Source organism: Crassostrea angulata, chromosome 10 (genome assembly GCF_025612915.1).
Source record: "Crassostrea angulata isolate pt1a10 chromosome 10, ASM2561291v2, whole genome shotgun sequence".
NCBI classification, from domain to species: Eukaryota; Metazoa; Mollusca; class Bivalvia; order Ostreida; family Ostreidae; genus Magallana; species Magallana angulata.
Window position 1 is genome coordinate 2,787,410 of NC_069120.1, and position 24,217 is coordinate 2,811,626.

At 37.4% G+C, this 24,217-nt stretch overlaps 2 protein-coding genes and 1 pseudogene across 18 annotated transcripts in view; 1 reads left to right on the plus strand and 2 right to left on the minus strand.

The window, feature by feature from the left end:
- Positions 1-6,996, minus strand: part of LOC128165237 (uncharacterized) — a 32,382-nt gene extending 25,386 nt beyond the window's left edge. For 5 of the 14 annotated variants that reach the window (XR_008241033.1, XR_008241034.1, XM_052829554.1 and 2 more), the window contains exon 1: positions 4,016-4,627. The gene's annotated coding sequence lies outside the window, so the exon portion shown is untranslated. Of the gene's footprint in view, positions 1-3,048; positions 3,962-4,015; positions 4,630-6,907 lie in introns of those variants that run through there. The other 9 variants (XM_052829560.1, XM_052829558.1, XM_052829555.1 and 6 more) reach the window with 4 other exon arrangements.
- Positions 6,997-8,339: 1,343 nt separating this feature from the next.
- Positions 8,340-9,837, minus strand: LOC128168052 (uncharacterized; annotated as a pseudogene).
- Positions 9,838-10,682: 845 nt separating this feature from the next.
- LOC128168119 (uncharacterized) overlaps positions 10,683-24,217 on the plus strand; it is a 34,185-nt gene continuing 20,650 nt past the window's right edge. For all 4 annotated transcript variants that reach the window (XR_008241295.1, XM_052834224.1, XM_052834225.1 and 1 more), the window contains exons 1-4: positions 10,683-11,825; positions 13,562-13,639; positions 15,108-15,202; positions 16,048-16,116. Coding sequence is in view for 3 of the 4 variants with exons in the window: in XM_052834224.1 (XP_052690184.1) it covers positions 10,800-11,825; positions 13,562-13,639; positions 15,108-15,202; positions 16,048-16,116 (1,268 nt within the window). In the remaining variant the exon portion in view is untranslated. The remainder of the gene's footprint in view (positions 11,826-13,561; positions 13,640-15,107; positions 15,203-16,047; positions 16,117-24,217) is intronic.

Sequence of the window (24,217 nt, forward strand, 5' to 3'; positions counted from 1 at the left end):
ATAAAAGTCATTTCAATGTGTTGTTGTTTGTATTGATCACTGAACAGAATGTTGCTGGTGTTTGCCTCGACTTAATTGTCACCAAAACTACGGGTACTGCTAATGTTGACACAAATTTACGGTCTCCCTGGTCAATGAATCCAGGAATTTTCCAAATCTACTCAACATCTCCAATTCATAATATTGGTTTTCAAGAACAAGTGGATAATTAGGGTTGAGGAAGCACTGAATATCAATATTTGATAAACTGGGTATACATACACATTATACATACACATTCACAAGTGTACTTTAGCAACGAAGAGAAAGGTTTGGCGGATAATCTCAGGTGCAATACTTTCAGATTACGTCAAATTTATTTATATAAAGCCAATTTAAAATATCCTGATTTGTACTGAGATGTTTGGAGAATGCGTTGATGGGGGTGCCATTTCATTGTCTCTACCCTCTAGTGTTGAGTATGTGTTGATTTACAGACCTGCTACTACAAACACGTTATACAATAGGATTTAAACTCTGAACACAACACTTTACACCAGTCAGAGGCAAGAAATGTCCCTGTGCTTGTGTGTGCACACTGTAGGGTACTAGGGTAACTTGTTGAGGGTAACAGATGCACTCTATTGTAGCATAGTACGTACAGGAGGGGGGGGGGGGGGGGTTAAACAGTGTGGGGTACATGTACTAACATTATAGCTAAGGTCAGTCCTCTCTGTCCGGTACAATAAAAAGTATGCACTGTGCTTATAGATTTAAATCACCCCCTACCCAATCCTTGCAGAACTTGATGATTTAGAACAAGGATGGAGAGGAGAGGAAATCAAGCTAGCTATCAAACATGACAAATCAACAATAATAAGATGGTTTGGTGTGGAATTATAATACAGCATCAACATCTGAGTTATAAGCTTATTTCTCATTTCAATTATTCATTAAAAGCTGAAGGCTGTTTATGAGCGGTGTTCAGCTTAAGATTTGCCTGGTTTGTGACAATGTATAATATATTATTACTGGTAATATTCGTTAACTTTCAAAAATGCAAAAATATGCAACTCTATGAAGCATAAAACTGAGAATAAAGTACACAAATTTAAAAATCAGTCATAAAATATCATGAGAAATGGACTCTAAGCTGAATCAGTTGCCTACGAGTTTCTGTTTAACCATTGGTCCAGAGAGTTTACAATGCTACTCGCTTCACATGCTATTGCCCTGTCATTCTGTCTTTTGTAGCATCTGAATAGAAGACACATACGCACCATCAAGTTTTATTACATGAGAACTGGGGAAACAGGCTTAACCATTTTATTTTACCATTTTACGTTCTTAAATCTCACTTCTCCAGTTACATGTGAAGCAATCATAAAATATACGGTCTACCTATCATTAAATTCAGTGCATAACAGAGCAGAGATAAAATCAAATTAACTGAATTGCTTAAGAGTCTTTCACAAGAAAAAGACAGTCATTACTGAACAATTTTATTTCATTACATTACATAATAATCAAACTTTTTATCTGATAGCTAAAAGAGTCAAACAATGGTGCTTTGTGATGTTCAGTATGATCTTATTGCAGCCCCCATTAAGCTTAATTAGCTAAGTAACCTGGTTACAGTTCACATAGCAACATCAATTATTCATCCCAAACTTCTGCTATCTTTAGATGTACATGTTCTTGCATACATATAAGTTACACCTGCAAGTCTCTAATGAAAATATCCAACAACTGCCCATAAATTACATAAAGTATGACACAACTGCTGTGAAAATCTTTATGCCAATCTGTGATCAACACTATATTCCCTGGAAGAATTCTAACTATGTGCATACTGCAAACTGTTTTATTTGTGAAGTCAAGGCTTCAAAGAGAGAGAGAGGAAGTGTGCGGTGGATAACTTGGAATCCTCCGAGAATTCCTCCGAATCTTACCTGTCAGGATGAACCTTTGACCCCGTGCTACCTGGTAACAAACTCTGAGGTGTTGGATTTCAACTTAGAAGACAAATTAATTACACAAATTACGTATCTAAAGCCATAAACTTCATCAAAATGTTTTCACCTTTTCCACTTAGATAAGCGGAATGCTTACTCAGAGATAAGACAAGAGTCATCCTTTTTCGATACATCAATAACAAGAGAGGCGACCTTGATGACAATGCTCAATTTGACAGAAAACAAAGCTGTAATGTTTGCCCAGCACTACATCCCAGTTGACAAACCCAGCAAGTGTCACCCTACAAGGACCAACAACACAAATTGTTATCTGACCGCTCACGATCCTCGCAAAACCCCTCCCTCCAGACCGTGAATTCCGTTAGGACCCCCACTAAAGTTTCATGGGCCTATCAACCCCAGAATAAAGAGGTATGCCTAATACATATATTGGCCGAACGACCAATAAATATGAGCTTCTTTTAGAAGCTAAAGCCGTTTTGATTTGGAGACAAATATTTGAAGTAGTTGTGAAAATCAGTGGTTGAAGATTATGAGATTTACTTTTCTTCTCCAGACGACCACGTTTTAATTCGGGTATATCTGAAGGGAGGCACGACCGGCTGGAGACCTCGGAGATAAGTTTCCGAGTCCCATCACCAGGATTAGTTATGTAATAGACTGCTGGCCTTACACTCGTGCCACACTGGGCAAAGTCAGCTTTATTTTAATATCACGCCCGTCTTGTAAAGACAGTTTTTAGAACATCTGTGATAATAAACCCAATCTAAGGGTTTTTGGCCAAGTAAAAAATTGGACTTTGAAATAAATGATTTATCTTTGCAATTTTTTCGGCATTGTACATTAAATCAGTGACTAAGCATTTTTAAATTTCTTGCCTTGCCTACATTGCATGAATTTTCAAATGTTTTATCAATTCTTCTTATTCCATACAATGTGACCTTTGATTGATAATCTAAAGTACATGTATGAAATCGAATTGCAACCTGATAATAGTCCAAGGACAATAGAACATCAACAAGCCAAAAATCTGTTGTTCTACAAGCTAGTATTTCAATGTACATGTAAATTTCTTTATTGCAACTCCTTTTACCTAGTATATCAAAGCTGATGACAGTTGTCCCCAGAAAGGATGGCCTTTTGATACTGGGGCTCTTTGAATTTTGTTTCCTTTCTCAACTCTGTTGAAAACTTGGGATCAGATTATGTTAGGAGATATTACTCTCTGCCTTCCTTGATCTGACTGCGGGGCTTTGGAGAATCCAGAGTCCATTTTATATCAACTTTAAGCTGAATCATTGTTAAATCCACAGGATCAGAAATCAGCTAGTAAATCCTTGTTAATTAAATTCCATATATATGTATAAGACTGACACACACTGAAGAGAATAACTGGACACTGGATAAAAATACATCCGTAACACATCCGTAAACACAGGGAATATATCCTCTTTGAAACCAAAAAAAAAAACGGGAATCTATCACTATTATCTTAAATCTGGGGTGAGATTTCAATGGCCACAGTACTGTTTACTTTACATGTCTTGTGGGCAGAGATTAAGCCTGCACCTACTGTGTGATATCACTTTCAAACTGTCATGTCCACACATAAAGTCCCATGTAAAGTGGTAATTCCATAGACAACGTATTTATCTTGTAAAAGCTGTTTACAATCCAAGACAAGACGTCAACTCAAGCATGCTGCTATATGGGCCTGGCCATTTAATGGTAGTGTAGCACCCTCAATATTACTGGGTATCAGCCCCGGCTATGACAAGAGAACGAACCAGCCAACCGTAAAAAAACCCCCAGAGAATTCAACCTTAACCAATTCACACATTACTGACATATATGGACTGAGAACTTGCAAATTCTGTCAATTACCTGGAGATCAACACATTGCAAGAAAAACCAAAGCAGAGTTGCTACATGTATTTCACAAAATTATACATTTTTTTATGTAAAATGTATGGCTCTTCTATGGATGATCTCGACAATGTACTTTAAAACACCATTTAATTAAATAAAATAAAATAAATTTAGGTGAAAATCATGTTTACCTGTCTTTGGTCCTCCATCCAAAACAAAAATCCACAGTACATAACACACTAACATAACTGATAATTCCCAAATAATTATGACACTTTTTCACGATGCACTCAAAACATCCAATTCTGAATTACTCGCAATAAACAAATAGGGAAAGGCAAAATATTCCTTCTGCACAAAAAGGCCTATTCTAAAGAGTGTATTATATCAACAAATGAAATCCCCGAGTGCTCTTTGATTCCCAAACACCGGCAGACCCTGAAAAGATATTGACACAGGCAACAATTCCCCGCAGCTCTGGTTGCGACCCACATGAAAGGTGATATTAACAAAAGGGGAGAGACAAACTTTTACGAGGCAACGCGTATACCTACTGTATACCCCCTGCCTCATATCGATCCCAAACCAAGTTCATTGGGCGCTGCATCGATCATATACATTTCAATAATGCGATTCATTTCAACATGTGCACACTTTAAATTTCAATCTTACACAAACCACGTTCACTTGGACGGGAGAACACATTATCAGTCAGATGATCGTGAATTCGCCATTTAAACCCTTGTTGTTTGCTGAATGACTGGAAAAGACACGCTGTTTAATCAAATTTAAGAAAGGAAAGGACACCAGGAAATATTTTTTTATATTTGTTGTAAGACAGTATGATTTCTTCAGTATGGATATTTAAAAGAATGACTTCAACTCACCCTCACTCCCACTTACGTACCAGCAGGTTCTATTTTTTTTGGGGGGGGGGGGGGAACAGAGCAAAACAATATCTTCATTCACCCTATTACGAATGTATCATGCCTATCTATTTTGAAAATGTTATGTTAATAATACATGTGTATTCTGAGAACAAATTTTCAGTGCCTGTAATTAATTCTAACCACTTGAAAAGATCTTGTTAAGATAATAAATGTTCTAAGAACCTATACTTTCAATGAACACTTCATTTATTTCAACAGGTGATGCTTCCCAGTTAAACTCAGCAAGAGATAAAAGGTCTGAAATGAAACGAAAATAGCAGATTTGTTTATTTCATTTCATCATTTATGTATATTTCTACTTCCATTGCATAATACACTGTACTACTGAGTAAGGCATAACACAGCATGTAATAAGAAAAAGAAAGATCATTTAGTGTTCTATTATACCAAAATTTTTGCAGAAGAACAAGTTTAAATTACAGCAATAAAATTGTTTTTTTGGTCAAATGTCCAAGAAACCAGTAAGGCCACAATAAGTTAATTTCTTGTTCGTCGGACATCCAGTGAAAAAAGGTACAAGCGATTTAATATAAATAATAAAATTATTATTTTTTGTAGCCAAAATCTTTAGGCAGTACATATTAAATAAATTTGTGTGGATGGTTATATTTTTCTTCAGGATTCTGATTTTTAAATTAAAACTAGTTAAAATACGAAAAATTAAGCGGAAATAGAACAGAAAACAGTGCAGGATTTCCTGGATGCGGGAAATTAAAGATAAAATTATTTGTAGAGTTTTATTTAAATACGAGCCCGCGGGGTCCAACCAACAAGAAATTATATTGGTTAGGCCTAAGTGTCAAATAATAAATAAACATTAAAAGCTATACAGGTGAAGCAAAAGACATTTTTAAACTTAAAAATGTTAAAAAAAAAAAGGGCCATACTGAAAATTTAACTATTAATTAGACAACATTAGCAGAGAAATATTTCCTTTTTTTGCAAAATAAATATTAAGTTTTTTGGACTGCACAATGATCACAACTGCATGCACATTGAAGTTCATGTCAACACAAATTCTAAGAAAGCTTTCAAGAGTATAGCATAAAAATAATAATACAACCCATGGTATATAAATAAACAATAAATTATACTACCAGGTAAGTTTGGTACCTGTAATAATTGTTGAATCTTAATGACTCTCATCAATATCTAAATATTGATATAGTCTTTATAATTTTAAGCCTTCAGTGAATAAAGCAATAGTAACTTTGTTGAGACAAGCTTAGGTCTATAGATCACCAATATTGCTATGCCGATTATAGAATGACAAATATAAGTCTTCATCCACTTCACTAAAGAATACTTCAAGGAGGATGAATTAAGGCTCTGTCCATGCACAGATTAAGAGGGGTGGGAGTGGGGGTGGGGGTGGGGGTAATATTCGGGGAGGGGGTGTTAAGATATCTAAAATTTTAATATTTACATACTAAAATCAATGTAAACATGGCTCCGATTCCCCACTGGCAATCTCTTATACCCTCATCCCATTCTCCCCCACCCTCAGGAAAAAATATTCTGGGTCAGTGCATGATGTCTGTAGACTTAAACTTCTCTTTGAAGAATTAACATAACACACAGGGGCTCGTCACGAAGTTTTTTCAACCTTTTATATCTACCACCTCTATACAATAAAATATTAGTGTATTTTATTGTATAGAGGTGGTAGATATAAAAGATTGAAAAAACTTCGTGACGAGCCCCTGTGCATAACAGGTATAAATTGTCTTTTATCAACTTCTCTAAAGAAATACATATATGTACTTCAAGAAGATGAAGGCTCTGTCTGTCCACTTTCTCTTTCGAGAAATAGACTGGCATCTAGCCTTTAACACTGTTTAATTTATATGGTTATTTTCAATGAAAAAAGACAAAACATATTTTGAGTAACAGATTATCTTATGGATCAATTAAGCCAAAATTATTAAACTTTAATTAAACCAAGTAAAATTTCAATAGAGACGATGAGACATGCCTCTGTCTAATCTGCTATACACATTTTTTTTCTTGAAGTTTGAACAAATTTCGTATTTAGCGCCGGAGATAGTTAATATAATAACAATTTGTCTTTTTCCAATAACTATAGTAGCCAATATATTTAAAACATGTGGAACTGTTTTGACTGTTGCTTACCATTACAGTGAATTACTTAAATCCTCCAAAATTGATATCGCACATATTCCTCGTGAATACCCGATGTCGCCATGTTTGTTTGTTTGAACACGTGATCACGCTTTCGGATCCATTACGTTTACCGTATTCTCCCCAATAAGTACCCAGGCAGGTACTCGTTTACCGCATTAATTAACTCTCATCTTTAGAGCCTTCCTTTACGTGTGTCTTCTCAGTATTTGGACTTTTGTCTTACATATCTTAAGTATCCTAATTATAGTGTTGCAATTTATAACTAAACAAATTAGACTCCTCTCCTATCAAAATTTAAAAAAAGGGCCTACTGCAGTATAATCAGAAAAACTCGTACGTCTACGATTACACTTTACACTTACGACAAACGTACGTTTAAGTTTATGGAATAGAAAGCATAGCGCGTTATCGAATAGGAGTTTCTTCTCTTAATTTGACTTATGACAAAATGAGTGTAGAACTGCCATAACTCAACTTTAAACAGTTTTAAAACATATCAAGCATAGACTTAGATCAACCCAACAGTGGACGTAAACTTACGATTTTTTACGTAACGTCACACTTACGACATTTTGTAAATAACCAAAGTCTTACGGAAAATTTTTACGTCAAACATAACGTTTACGATTAAACGCGGTACGATCTTTTGCGAATAGACCCCCTCCAGCTTTAATTAAATGTCATGCAATATGAGTTTAATTTAAACTAGAAAATAATTTGGTCAATAAGAATGGTTTATTTCTATAACAACATCTAGAGCATTTTTTTCAGTACTATAGATATGATGCAGTTACAACTGTACAAAAGTTCCTATTTCCGGACTGCGGCTTAGAAGAATGACAGACTAGTATTTAGGTTTTTGTTTGGTGTTTTGATTTTTTTTAAATCGATATAACAGAGCAAAATGCTTTTACGACATATTTCAAACTAATTAAACATTATGTGGTTTCATTAGACTAAGTATTCGTTGATACCATAGAGTTTTCTTGCACTTCATTGCATATGTGAATCAACGAAAACAAATGTTCATTGAAATAAAATATTTCATTGCATATTGATTTACAAATGGTTTAAACATACAACGTACTATTTTTACCATTGAAAAACTTACAACTGTCTGGGAATTGGTATCATGTAATTGAAAGTACATGGATAGGCATTTGATACATTGTATAAGACTGTATGGAATTCAACAGTTAAACTGTTTAGTCTGGATTTGTGCTAGACAGTCATAACTTGATATAAAAAAAATCTAATAACAGTCTCTAATGCATTAATTGTTGAACATACATTTATCAGTGGAAAGATACACATCATACTTTGAGTTTGAAAAAATAGAAATCATACTTTAGTGACCAAATATTCATATACAAAACACCAACTTAATGTTTTTCCCATTAAAAAAAAACTTTGATCGCAATTTCTTCTTTATTTCAATTCTTTTTATGTCAACAAAATCACATTTTAAAACAAAGAAAACATTTTTGTCAACTGTATTACATGTAATCACTAATATCACACATACAAATTCACCAGACACAAATGTTTTTAGTCACACGGCAAAACCACATTAGTTATATATTATCACAACAACCAAGAAATTATATCACAAAGTCAATCAGTCCATCCAGTATCACTACCGCAACCGAAATATCACTCGAACGGAGCAGCATAAATGGATCCACAAATCTTCAAGTACGCTCCAGATGAGATTTCCTGGGCCATGTAGCGGTCTGCTGCTGCTGCTGTGATTTTCTGCTGCGTCAGGTGGCTGGTTCTTCTGACGTCGCGCTCTAGGCCCGATGCAGCAATCCTGGTTTTCACAACGTCAGCCTCTCTCTGAAGAAGGGGGACCAGCTGGTAGAAGGACAATGATAGATCTCTTGCCTTAGAGTTCATTCTGTGGTTCCAACCTGCTGGTAGAAGGACAATGATAGACCTCTTGCCTTAGAGTTCATTCTGTGGTGCCAACATGTAAAAGATAACATAAATTATAAGAAATGAATAATCATATCGATTCATACTCAATGTTTACTCATTACATACTAATGTCAAATCAAATATCTAGTATACGCGAAATTCTATTTATTTTAATTACCTTCTACGTCGTTGTTCGTTCTGATGGCGAACTGGAAGACACTCCAGGAGCGGATGGGAAAAACTGGATTTTGGATCCACTGGTCCCTGACGTACTGCGTGAGTGGCTGGGGCTCGCTCCTCCATCACTCTGAAGACATCCTCAACGTGATTCCATGGGAGGAATGGCAATGCCAGGAGCTGCTTAATGAAGCTGTGAGCACCTTCCTGCTGTCTAAAGGTGGTGGTCAGGCCAAGCTGTTGTACATGGCTCCAAACAGCCTTTGACCAGTGAAAGGCGCAGCCTTTCAAGGATGCATGCGGGAAGACTTCGCGGATGGCCTGCCATGCTCCTGAAATGATTCAAACAAATTTTAAATATATATGTGAGTAATAGGGAGAAAAACAACATTGAAAAATATTGATGTTCCTATAAGTAGTTCTATTAAATAGATGTTTTTGTAAATTATTTTCTTAACTTATTTAACATAATTTTTAACAATTAACATATTTAATATACCTGCTTCGAAATCGGCAGTCGCCATTTCCACCGATGGATTCACAAGCCTGTACTGTCTTGCACGGCACGAAAAACCTGAAACAGCAATAATATTTTTGATTAATGAAACAATCAAGTTGTTACTACTACAGCAAAGAAATTATGTAAATAAGTTTTCATATATAAAAATAAAGTTTACTCAATATTTTACCTCAATGTAGACCTCCTTTCGTCTACGAGACATATAAGGGCAAAGAGCAGAGGAAATTGCATAGACTTCCCATCTTTCTCAACAAAGGTGTGTATGGACATTAGCTGGCCAGTTGGTGTTAGGAAGGATGGCACGATCTGCAATAATAAAATAAAATATTAATCAGAACAGTTCTTTTTCATAAACATCGAGGTGCGAACCATCTCAGCGCGAAACAGAATAGGTGCGAACCATCTCAGCGCGAAACATGTATAGGTGCGAAACATCCCGTACCCACAGGGCCGACCCCCCCCCCTTTCCATCCCGCCACCACCAAGTATCTCTAGACCCCCGGGACTCTACTTATTTTTTTCTTCTTTAAATTATTCTTTTATGACATATTATACATTCGTTGCACAAAATTACTTAAAACAAACATTAAAAAAAAATCAGCACATCCCCTCTGTATATATTATTGAAATGATTTGTAGAGGGGATACGGATAACATATAAGGGGAAAAAAATTAGTAAGGTTCCGGGGGTCTAGATCTACTTGAGGGTGGGTGTGGAAGGGGGCAGTGGTAGGTCCTGTCCCCAAGCATGCACCTAGATGCTCTCTCTCTCTCTCTCTCTCTCCCTCTCTCTCTCTCTGTTTTGAACGTATTTTATTGAATAAACAAAAGGATCAGAAACAAGTTCTAACAACTAACAAGTTCCTCTCTCTCTCTCTCTCTCTCTCTCTCTCTCTCTCTGGGTGGGGGAGTACTTCCGTTTTGTGATAAAAATGTAGATATAGGACCGAGCCGGGTTATCTTTCTTTGTATTATTTTTATTACCTGTTTTCGTAGTGTCGTTACTCGATACACATTTCAGTTTTCATTTTCTTTTGATAATCAATCATTATACTGCAAATAAATTATTCACACACTCATTCATTCGCCTGAAAGCGTGTAATACATTCCGCCGGTAATGTTCCCGGCTGCTTTTATAACACTCGTTTTACCCCATTCACAAAGTTTATTTTGGTAGAACTGGACGGGTACCGCTAATTTCTAGCTGGGTTAATTAATGCGCCCTGCTGTGCCCATTTAAGGACACTAAGTGCGATGTAAGAAATGACGTCGTTTTTATTTGTTGTTAAGATTCCAATAAGCGAGGATGACAAAAGTTCCTCGTCATCTGACAAGAAATCGGACAGCGACAATGACAGCGATCCAAAGAAGGATGAAAGCGACGACGAGGGCGGACAGGTTTCCAAGGACGCTGACAAGGATGGCGATGACAGAGACACAGAGACAAGCAACTCCGGAAATCAGAAGAACAAATCAGAGAAGGAGGACGAGGAGGGGTGGGATTTTGGGGAGGGTGAACCTGAGAAAGGAGCGGATCTCACAAAGTCAGGGGTGGAAAATGATGGTGTAGTGATTAACACAGTCACTGAGAATAATACCCAGCCAGAGACTCAAGCAAATGGCACTTGCGTAAACAACCAAGTACAAACACAAACTACAAATGTCATTCAAACGAATGAAACCCAGGCTTTGGAGAACACTGAGAATTCAAATTCAAAAAGTCAAAGTATTGTTTACCCAGCCAAAACCACAAGGACTAATGCAGATACAGGGAAGTGTAATGACAATTACAATATCACAAAAGGAGAGGAAGAATCTGTGAAAACTGCTGTGAGCACAGAAGGAAGTGATGTTTATAATGTGGAGGTTGGAATTAGCAGCGAGAACAGAGAAGCAAGTCAATCTCCACCAAAAAAGACTTTCATTGTAGAAAAAGCTGATGAAAACAGTCTCCCTGCTGGGACCAAAGTGGGGAGTGATGTCGTTAGTCTTGATGACGTTGAGATGGGAATAGTCAGAGAAAACAGAGAAACAAGCAAATCTCCACAAAAGAAGACCTTCACTGTAGAAAAAGCAAATGAAAACAGTCTCCCTCTCAGTGGCGTCAGTGAAAAACAAAAGCAGATAGAAGGTATCGTTGAACATTTAGAGAAATCTCAGTCTGTTCCTCCTGGGAAACTTCATGATGAGTTACCGATGCCTAAATCCTTGTCAGATGATAGAATTGCAGAAATAGAAAAAGCAGAGGGTCAGATGGTTAGGTTTATAGAAGATGAACCTTTGATTGAGGTACTGTGGGTTTAAAACACATACTGTATACAGGGAAATAATATGTTTTATGGTGCGACCGTTGGGGCGAGCGCAGCATGTGCTCAAATAATGAATTATGATAAATCAATAAAAATAAAATTAACAACGTAATTTGATTGCAAAATAAAATAAAACATACCTATTTTTTAAGTAATTTTTTTATTATTCATAGTTAATATTAATATTTATTTATTTATAAATAGTATAATAGTTTTAATCTCAGATACATAACAATGTAACAGTTGTTGAATAATAAAGATTTTAATATAAATGTTCATTGCACTGTATCTCCTCTTTTAAAGTGATTGTAACGTCAGTTCATCCCCTTTTTTGCAGTAGATGTTTTTTTTAATTTACACTTAAAAATATTTGCTTATCATATTAAAGGAACAGGGAGTTGCCCCTTACCACCCCCCCCCCCCCCCCCAGGGATTGGGAGCATGTAATAAATGGAAGTGAAAATAAAGAAACCATTGAACTGCTAAAGAGCTGAAGGATTAGAATTTTCATGATTTTGAGAATTATCATTTTTTTTTGGCTTGTAAAGATTTTTTGGATGAGACTGCCATCCCCCCTTTTTAAAAAAAAAACCGATGTACATTCCTGGATATTACTGTAATTATAGTGAATAAAATAAATGTGAGCATTCATCCAAATGAGTGCCAGTTACAACTGTTTCCTATATCTGTAGAAATGTCCTCATTCCTTAGCTTTGCAAGATTTTGAGAGGATTTTGGTAATTCCAGCAGATTTACAATAACTTCAGTTAGAGTAATTTTCCCTTATTGTGACATCAAAGTTCACGTTGGTCAAGTGTCGACTGACTCTTTAAAACTCCCCTGAAAAATAAAAGTATGTGAAGTATACTGTTTTATTTACTTAAAAAGCATGATGTTCTTAAAATTACACATCTTATATGCTTCTCAAAAGATTTCCTCTGGTCCTCGCGAGAACGTGAGATTCGAAACCATTGGTACTTTGAATTGTTGGTCAAAATTTACTGACGCCGAAAAAATCTATCGGATCAATGTGTAAACCTTTGTGACATCACTCGATTTTTTTTTGATTGAGAGTGTACTGAGCCAGAGGTGAACTTTAGAGGTAACATTGACCGTAACGTTATGTTGTATACATTGTTATTGTTTTTATTGTCTTGCTGATTCTTGTGAGAGTGTGAAGTGGTGAAAATTACCATGATAACAGGGAACTACTGGGACGATTAAAACAATGCATTACTGGTCCGATTAACTGACGCCAAAAAAATCCGTTGAATGAATGTGCAACTAGTCCGAATTTTCTATTCACACACACCTTGCTGGTAGAGCTCGCTTCGCGTCGTTGCTGTGCTCGCTATTAGCCCGTTTTATTTTCGCCCTTTTCGCCATCGTTGACAGCAGGCAAATTTAAGAGTGGGCGAATTGCTATGTTTCAAACAATATTCTTTATTCAAAACTTTGTCTGGGCGAATTCAAGATGGGTTGAAATTGTTTGCTAGTAAAAAAAAGGGCGAAAATAACACGGGGCGAATATAACCCTGTATACAGTATTGCAGCACAAATTCAAAATGAAAAGTAAATGCAAGAATTTATAATTTGTTTGATTTAATTCAGTTTGAATGAAAGACTAGAAAGAATTGTTTGTACATTTACCAGTAATGCATGTTAATACACAAAGAATGAATTGATATATATACCAGTAAACTTCTCTACTCCTAGGTTGTGAAGCGGGTGGTGGAATCGTTCTCCATTGACAACTTCTCAGTGCAGGAAACAGAGAACAGAGAATTTTACCAGGTATGGGTGCAGTGTCAACAGTCTTTCAGGGGCCTTTCTGCATAAAAGATTTATGTATACAGTATACCTACATAACACTTAGATACATGAATGTGTTTACGAACTTGTTTGTTAAATAATTAGGGCCCCGCATGGATTTGCGGGTGCCCTATGGTAATCACTCTGTCCATCCTTCTGTCTGTCCGTCTGTCACTCTTCCGTCCACAAATTTTATGTTTTTTTCTAATAACTTTTTTTATGGTTGCCCAATCAAGTTCAAATTTGGTATGGTAGTTCAGCAGGCAGAAATACATATTTTGATGCTAAGTTTGGTTCTCTATGTCTTCTGGTTTGGTGCTGGAGTGGTGGGGTAGATTTCTTAACTATGCATAAGAATGAATGGGCAAAGAGAGATAACTGCTGACAATGTTACCCATTGTATACTTGGAAGGCTGTGCAATATTTGTCCTTTGGGATTAACTGACCTTCCACAGGAAGAAAATCCTAAGCTTTATCTTTATTTGTCACATTGAGATTAATTACTGCACTGCCTGTGTCTGCAAATGAACTTTGTTTCGAAGTTAAGGTCAATTTTGAATGATGTGTAGTATTGTGTACTTTCTTTGAAATATGGATTTAAAATATAATATTCATACTTTATTTTGGTTAAAATACCGTACACAATGATTTATGATAATTTTATTGAATTCTAAAATCAAGATATATATTAAGATATCCTTTTTCACTATTTTATTTTTTAATTATTTATTTTATTTTTTTCTGTCTTAATGCTGTTGATTTTAACAGGTAATCAGATAATAACCCCATTCTGTCATTTCTGAAAAAATAATCTTATTGTAAATTTAGAAGAAAGGGATGAGAGAGCAGAACAATTAATCCCCTGGGATTAATTATCTTGCCTGCTGCAGAAAATTTAGAGGCCTATCTCTATCTGTCATATGAAGATTAATGAACACCTTTGTCTGCAACTGATGTTTGTTTTGAAGTTGAGGTCAACTCTGGGTGATACAATGTATTTGCATTCACTGAAGGCTTGCATTTTATAAAACACCTGTTTAAATCTTTTTTAAATACACATTTAATTTAGGTTTTTTTAATAAGACATGAGTTTTTCCCTGTTTTATGCAGATACAAGGTTACTATTTAGAGTTTTTGGACACTCAAGAATTATTTTGAAATTTTAAAAATACAGTTGTTACTTATAATTTTCGTATTTTTTTTACCACCTTATATATATTGCAGTTCTTTACATCTTATGCCTGGCATTTATTTCTCATCATTGTTAATATAAAGAGGATGGAATTCAAAGTTTTTTTCACTTCTCTATATTAATTGTCAAAGCGGGGCCCTTCCTGACTGGTCAGTTTTCTAGTTAGCAATGATATATTAATTTAAAAAAGTTTATGTATACATGTAACACAATTTCATAGCTTTATAGATGTAATGCAGTTATGATCTTGAATTCAAGGTTATATTTCTGGATGAAGGTGGAGAGAGATGTGAAAGCATTCTCAATCAACTTGCCAAGGAGAAGATAGGGGACCGACCAGGGACTTCAGTAAGGTAAGTGGGGGAGGGGGGGGGGGGGCTCAGTAAAGTAAGGGAAAGGAGCTCAGTAAGATAAGGGGAGTCTTAGTATAGTAAGGGGGAGGGGCTCGATGAGGTAAGGGGGAGGGGCTCGGTGAGGTAAGTGGGGGGGGGGGGGGGGCAGTAAAGTAAAAGGAAAGGTCTCAATAATGTAAGGTGGAGGGTCGCAGTAAGGAAGGGATAGGGGCTCAGTAGAGTAAGAAGTGGGACTCAGTAAAGTAAGGGGGCAGTAAAGTAAGAGAAAGGGTTGAATGGTCTGAGTAAGGTAGGGGAAGGGACTCAAAAAGGAAAGGGGGAGGGACTCAGAAGGGAAAGGAGTTCAGTAAGGTAAGGGGTAGGGGCTCAGTAAGGTAAGGGTAAGGGGAGGGGCTCAGTTATGTAAGGGGGAAGGTCTCAGTAAGAAAAGGTAAAGGGGCTCAGTAAGAAAAGGCAAAGGGGCTCAGTAAGGAAAGTAAAGAGGCTCAGTAAGGAAAAGTAAAGGGGCTCAAAGTTGGGGAGGGGCTCAGTAAGGTGAATGTGAGGGGATCTGTAAGTTAAGTGTAGGGGCTTGATAAGGGAAGGAAAGGAAAGGGGAAGGGAGCAGTATTAACACCAGTGACCTTAAGGTTAGTAAGGGGGATAGGCAGTATCAACAGAGTTAATGTTCTTGGTTTTTGCAAATTTACTCTCACCCTGTATTATGTCCCTTGATTATCTATACCTCAGTACAGAGTTCTAGGTTTAAACATCACCTACTCTTGATTACTTCACATGTATATATTTGGTACCTGTTGTTGTGGCATATTTCATGTAAATGATGCATGGCTTACCATTTTTTGTAGCATTTTCCCTTCAAGTATTTACAGAGGAAATATTCCAAAAGAATCGGAAATGGATACAGAAGATGAAGGGTAAATAGCGACTTTTTATATTAAAACAAGTTGTTATTCATCATTTTCAAGTTGCCCTTTCTCCATCAAATCAAATATTTATGAAATGTTTTCTTTATACTGGTAATCATACACAAACATCAACGTTCAATTCTGCCTTTTCATGTGATAATGTAATATCAACAGAAAGATGCCATCTGATATTCATGGAGAAATTATTAATCACTGTTCCTCAGCATTTTGATCATTCTATACTCATTAATTGTTATATTAATTAAATTTCTTATCATGTTATGAATGGGAATCTTTCTTGCAATCCTTAAATGATGTGAACGCACCATTTCCTGTTCAGTTTTTCAGATGATGTAATTAGCCTACAGGTACTTGTCAGTCTAATTAGAATTAGGTTTGTTGATTTGCTTGTCTATGATCGACACACCATACAAGATCTAACAGCAGTACTTTACCTCCAAACAACTTTTCAAGTATAAATAATAAATCAAGTTAAAATTGTAAGCCATTTAAACTAATCTTTCTATACACAAGTTTTTTAATAGTCTGTACTTTCTATAGTCTGATATCTTTATCTCTTAAACATTAAGATGCTTAGAGGTCTATAAACTGAGAGCCAAGCTTTCCATGCCAAAATTGTGTTTAAAATCTGTCCTATTGGCTATCTTTTTATGACTTAGACAAACAACAAATTCAAAACTTTGTGTGGACACATGCAGTTTCCAAAGACTTTGTTTACTACACTTTGGACATGCATGTTTTTTGGGGGAAAAGAAACTCATATCAGAGCTGCCTGTCAAGATTTTGACAGCAGTGATTTCATTTACAAATGATAAGGTCAATCTGAGGTGACCCTTATAGGATGTTGCAAGATCTTGTGTAGCTTTGTTGAGGATTGCTTTTACAAGTCTAATTTTAATTAGATTGCTGGTACTTGTCGGGTTGTAATACACGTACCACCTTTTGGTTTTTTCTTTCTGTTCATGATACCCACTTTTCATCATATCATCCTATTTTTTTCCATGGTTGCCAGGAGTGATGTAAGGTAGGCTTGCCCAGTGAATGTCGGTGTTGTCTCCTATTATACCCACACTTGTATGATTGTGTAACATGGAACTTTCACAAGAGTTTAATGGGTTGGGAATTTTTAACACCATACTTTTAAGATTTTAACTGGTATGCATATGGAATTAGTCTATAGATAGTTTATTATTTTGATGACTTCTATTTATCATTTTGTAAATGCCTTTTTTTTCCTGCATGTTGGAGCTCACATTTTTTTGCTAACTGCATTATTTATCATCTGTGGGTGAACAAACTAGCCTTGTATGACAACAATCAATCCACTGAGGTGTCTTCTGGTTCTGTACATATACTAAACTGATATTAGTTAAGAGGAAGTAATGCATCATACATCTTTAGTCTTGCTTATTGGTTATAAACACTGTGAAATAATGTCTTTTACTAATGATGTTTATGTCGAATAGTAAAATATAGGCAGATAATTTTTGCTTAATAACATTGTGATGTCTTCATCTAACTGCATACAAATTCAAATAGACCTGTACAGTCTGTATTATAGACCTGTACAGTCTGTATTATAGACCTGTACAGTCTGTAATTTACACCTGTACTGTCTGTATTATAGACCTGTACTGTCTGTATTATAGACCTGTACTGTCTGTAGACCTTAGACCTTAGACTTGGACAACCTTACACTTGGACAATCTGTACTTTAGACTTGTACAATCTCTACCTTAGACTTGTACATTCTGTACTTTAGACTTATACAATCCGTACCTAAGACTTGTACATTTTGTACTCTATACTTGTACAATCTCTACCTTAGACTTTTACATTCTGTACTTTAGACGTGTACATTCTTGACTTTAGACAGTTACAATCTGTACCTTAGACTTGTAATTTCTGTACCCTAGACTTGTACAATCTCTACCTTAGACTTGTACATGTACATTCTGTACCTTAGACTTGTAATTTCTGTACCCTAGACTTGTACATTCTGTACAAAAGACGTGTACATGTACATTCTGTACCTTAGACTCGTATAATGTTTACCTAAGACTTGTATCTTCTGTACTTTAGACTTTTACATTCTGTACCTAAGACTTGTACATTCTGTTCCTAAGACTTGTTCATTCTGTACCTTAGACTTGTATATTCTGTACCATAGACTTGTACATTCTGTACATTAGACTTGTACAATCTATACAATCTGTACATTAGACTTGTACATTATTTACTTTAGACTTGTACAATCTGTTATAAAGACCAGAACAAATTTATAAAAACCTTGATATATGTAACGGGATGAGCGGAGGCTACTCCAAACAACAAGAAGACATCTTAAATTTAACAAAATTTAATAACAAAAAAAAATAAGAGAAAGAAAGAAAAGATAGAAATATAAACACTAAACCACACAAACACTCACACAACTTTCACTCAACAAGAAAAAATATGATGTTTATACAAATGACCAAAAATATATTAGAAGAGTGTCCGAATCTCCGGGGCTGTAGTCCTGGACCAACTACGGACAACCACAACTAGAGTAGTTTCGTCACCACAATCATCATCATCACCATCGTCATCATCATCAACTACAACACCATAATCATAATAGACATCATCGTCATCACCATAATCATCTACTTCATCATCATCACCGACGTCACCATGAACGACATCATCTACATCATCTTCATCAACATGACCATCATCATCATCGTCGTCATCATCACCATAACATCATCGTCGTCATCAACATGAACATCGCATCGTCATCGACTTCACCATGAACGACATCATCTACACCATCATCATCGACATGACCATCATCATCATCGTAGTCATCGACATCACCATAACATCATCATCGTCATCAACATGAACATCGCATCGTCATCGACTTCACCATAACAACAATATGACACTACAATAAGTGTACAAGTGACACCATAACACCATAATAAAAACAATATTGTATAATACATCATATAAGTATCTCACTGATAGTATCAAACTATGATAATGTATAAATAGTATTATATTAAAGGCAACATCTCAAAATATTGTAAGTATATGGTAACTAAGTTATTTGTTTACAGTAAACAATATGGCGTCTGAGACTTCCGGTGACGCACTTCCGCCCAAGTAGTTAAGTGGAAAAAGTGACAATAAATTGTAAAATAAAATAACGCATAGAAAATAGCCCTTTAAATCACCGTTTCTTTATACAGCAATAGCAAAAACTGTACTATAGGAAAAGACGAATTCCATTTAAACACTCTCGCTAAAGTCACACATCAGTGAACACACAGGTAACTCTACAGTGAACAATGGTCAAGGTGACTTTATAGGACGACTGCGTAATACTAATAAAAAGGCAAAAATTTACAAATAAACTACACCAAACTAAATAAATACTTACCACGGTCAGCTATCCGTGTCCGCGTCAAATGCTGAACTTGTGAAACTAAAACATGCCACACAGGCTTCTAACACGATACCCCCTTCACACACTAAGCACGTCTTTATCGCTGGACAGCTCGGCCGGGTATAACTTAGCGCCTATTGTTAGGGTCGGCCAAGCACGTTGCAAAGAATTATGGGAAAAATAAAATCGGGTGTGTTCGATATGAACAGTGATTGTCACACACCTCCCCCCTTAAAAAATTGTCCTGCAATTTCAAATAAACAATCACTGAATTTTGAAAATTCTCACGTATTTACAATAAAACCTATATACATACCTGTACTGTCTACTATACATCTCACTGACGACTCAGGTAATCCGCACCCACATTGTCGCTTCCTTTGATCGCAATGATCCTAAAGCGGTATGGCTGAAGCTGCAAAGCCCAACGCATCAGTCTGGAGTTCTCTGTCTTTGCTTTGTTAAGGTAGGTCAGGGGTTGGTGATCAGTTTCAAGTAGAAACTCGCGTCCATAAAGGTACTGGTGGAACTTCTGTATTCCCCACACTACCGCCAAACACTCCTTCTCGATAACAGCGTATGCCTTTTCTCTTGGTTGAAGTTTCCTACTGGCGTACGCTACGGGTAGTTTCTCGTCATCCTCCATCTGTAACAGCACAGCACCTATCCCATCATCTGCAGCGTCCGTGCGTAAAATGAAGGTTTCATTAAATTCTGGCAACTTCAATATTGGCCTTTCTGATAACATGTGTTTCAATGTATCAAAAGCTCGTTGCTGACTTTCAGTCCAAATAACTTTATTTGGTTGGCCCTTCTTCGTAAGATCAGAAAGTGGAATGGCTATCGCAGAGAAATTCGGAATAAACTTTCTGTAGAATCCTGCTAAGCCTAGGAAGGCACGAACCTGTTTCTTGGTTTGTGGTATTGGTGCATTTCTGACTGCATCAATCTTGTCCTGTTCTGGTTCTAGACACTTGTTGCCCACCATATGTCCCAAACAGTCAATCTTGTCAAATCTGATGAAACATTTTGTCGGTCTGGCCGCAAGTCCCGCATCTCTGAGTCGTTCGAACACAGTCTTCAGTATGTGTAGATGTTCTTCAAAGGTATCTGTAAAAACAATGACATCATCGATAAAGTTTTCTACGCCGTTCATACCTTGAAGTAGTTTTCTCATCATACGACTAAATGTTGCCGGCGCGTTTACAAGACCAAACGGCATTGTCCTGAATTGGTACAATCCGGATGGTGTGGAAAAGGCTGTAAGCGGCTTACTCTCGTCAGCCATCGGTACTTGCCAGTATCCTTTGCTTAAGTCTATCTTTGACACAAACTTCTTTCCGGTCATTTTGGAAAATATGCTTTCTGGACTGGGCATTGGTTCTGCATCAAATACCGTAGCACAGTTCAGTCGTCTATAATCAATGCAAAATCGATTCGTTCCATCTTTCTTCCGAGCTATGACAACTGGAGCTGAATAAGGGGAAGATGATGGCTCAATCACATTCAACTGTAGCATTTTCTGAACTTCTTCTGTAATTGTTTTCTCTGTACTGAACGGAATTGGATATGGTTTCACACGCACAGGTTCAGACGATGTCACAACAATCTTATGCTCCACTAAGTTCGTCATTCCAGGTATATCCGTAAATACATCTGAGAACGAATCACACAGTGATTTAGCAGTTTTCAACTGATCTGGTGTTAGTCTGTCTGCAAACTTTATGTCCTTTGCTGTTTCAGTTTGAGTAACAGGTGGCATAAGAATAGAGTCCTGTTGTTCATCATCATCTAGGTCACTAAAGTCTATGAGTGAAATTGCACATGTTGACAAAACACCACAGTTCAATGTATCTCGTTCAACATACTTCTTAAGAAGATTTGCGTGGAAAGTTTTCAGCTTGCCTCCCATATCGATCTTGTAGTCCATATGTCCTATCTTCTGTATTACACTATAAGGTCCCTTCCATTGCATGAGGAGTTTGTTTGACTTTGTCGGTAGAAGAACCAGTACTGTGTCTCCCTCTTTCATCTGACGACCTTGCGTTTTCCTGTTGTAGTACTTGCGCTGACGTTTTGAAGCTTTCTCCAAGTTTTGGCGAGCTATGTCACATGTTTCTTCCAATCGTGTGCGTAAGTCAAGTACGTATTGATACGTTGTCTTAACGTCCTCGTCAGGAATTTCCTTTGTCCAAAGTTCTTTAAGAATTGTCATGGGACCACGAACAGTACGTCCATAGAGAAGATCAAACGGCGAAAAACCAAGGCTCTCCTGTGGTACTTCACGGTATGCAAAGAGTAATGGGTTGATGTACTTATCCCAGTCTCTTGGTCGCTCAGCACACATCCTCTTTAGCATCTGTTTCAACGTACCATTGAACTTCTCGACGAGTCCATTACACATGGGGTGATACGGAGTAGTAGTAATCCGTTTAAATGACAACAGACGGCTCACTTCTTTCATTACGTCCGATGTGAATTGCGATCCTTGATCTGTTAGCATCTCGATCGGAACTCCTAATCTACTAAAGATGTCTACCAGTGCCTCCGCTACTCGCTCTGTCTCAATTCCAGGAAGTGGAATAGCCTCGGGATAACGGGTTGTGTAATCGACAAGCGTAAGAATGTAACGATTCCCTTTGTCGGTAACTGGTTGGAGAGGGCCTATAAGATCAACTGCTACTCGTTGAAACGCTTCTGTAATTAGCGGCATTTGTCCTAACGGTACTGCAGGTACTTTTCCTTTTGGAATAGTCCGCTGACACACGTCACATGATCTGCAAAACCGTCTAATGTCTGACTGAATTCCTGGCCAGTAAAATTCGGACACTACTCTGTCGGTTGTTTTCTTTGATCCCAGATGACCACCCATCAGCGTTTCATGTGCTATCTTCATGACGATAGTTCTGTATTTCCGAGGAACGATTAACTGTCGGAAAAGTTTTCCACTGGACACTTTGGGACTGCAAAATTCTCTGAACAACATTTGCTTCCGTTCACACATTTTTGAAAATCCGCCGTCACTGAAATGTTTAAGCTGTCCACTCTCAGCTAAGCTCCATAACTTTTTCAGTGTCTCGTCGTTTCGTTGTTCTTGTAAGATATCCTCCGGCGATACATCCCGTATTGCTTCCGGTACTTTCAATGGTTTGTATGGAGACTGTTTCTTTTTCAGTTGCGCACGCGTTTCAACAGCTGCTATGTTTTCAACGGAATGAATCCAGGCTGGATTTGGTTCATGTGGTTTCCTTACTCCACGAATATTACCAAGAATAAGATCGTACGAAGGCGAATCAAAGCACCAAGCATCAACACTTCCGGTAAAGTAAGGAGTATCGACATCAATTCTAGCCACATCTGAATCAATAATACGACCGTCTGCTAACTTGCATCGTTGAGATGTCCCTGTTAGTTGATCATCGTTTACCAGTTCTCTACGAATAACGGCACCACTACAACCTGTGTCTCTTAGCACAGTCACTAGTTTATTGCCAACACATCCTTTCACAACTGGCATTTCCGTTTCACAGAAAGCCACCGAATCACCAACACACGGTAAGTTTCCATGTTTCTCGACGACACTCGCGGCTCCTTGGCGACCTCTACTGCGTCCTGGATATCCATGGTTCCCATTATTGTACGACCCACGTTGAAAATCACTAGGGTAAGTATGTTTCGGTGTTGTTTCTTGTTTCTCGCTCGAATTAAACGGCCTGTTATTCGGACTTTTGCGGAAGTTGCAGTTAAAGGCTTTATGTCCTTGTCGTCCGCACTCATAACACTTCACTGCATTTCCAGATTGGTTTTGTTGCACGGAATCTTTGTACGGCGGTTGTCTATCGGACTGCTGTCGTCTGTCAAAGAGCGGTTTTTGCGTAAGTGAAGAGGATGTCACTGTTCTGGCCTCAGCAAACTGGTCCGCGTATCGCGCCATGTCTTGGATCGAAGTAGGAATCCTCTCCTTTAGGAATAAGGCAAGTTCTTTCGAGCAACACAATAAAAACTGTTCACGTAAGAACAAGTCCTTCAGATCATCGAATGTCTTGTTAGTCTTAGACAGCTGAATCCACCGCTCAAGGTAACTGTCCAGTCTGGTAGAAAATTGCATAAAAGTTTCACTTCCGTCTGGTTTTGAAAATGGGAACTTCTTGCGGAAACCGTCCTCCGTCATGTCAAATCGTTTCAACAGGGCGTTCTTCAACTCGTTGAAATCAAGTGCTGTTTCGGGTGAGAGTCTTGCGAACACATCCAGTGCCTTTCCTTTGAGTAATGCGCTAAGATGAGTCCCCCACGTGTCTTTATTCCATATCTGCGTTGTTGCGTATATCTCAAATCTTTGAATGTACGCGTCAATGTTGTCTTTCGAATCCTCAAACGGAGGAAGTTTTGGTCCTTTTATCACTTGAGAAGTTTCTTTCTCCTCTTTAGTCACAACACTCGGCTTCATGTGAGATCTCTGGAGTTGCAGTTTGTGATCAAGTTCCAGTTCTTCTAGTTTTTGCTGATGTCTCTTTTCTTCTATCAATCGGGCGTGCTCTCGCTCATCATGTTCTCTTGCGGCGCGCTCTTTCTCCATCTGTAGTTTGAAGTCGCGGTCTCTCTCCTCCTGGTCTCTCTCCTCCTGTCTCTCGACTCTATGTTTCTCACGTTCGT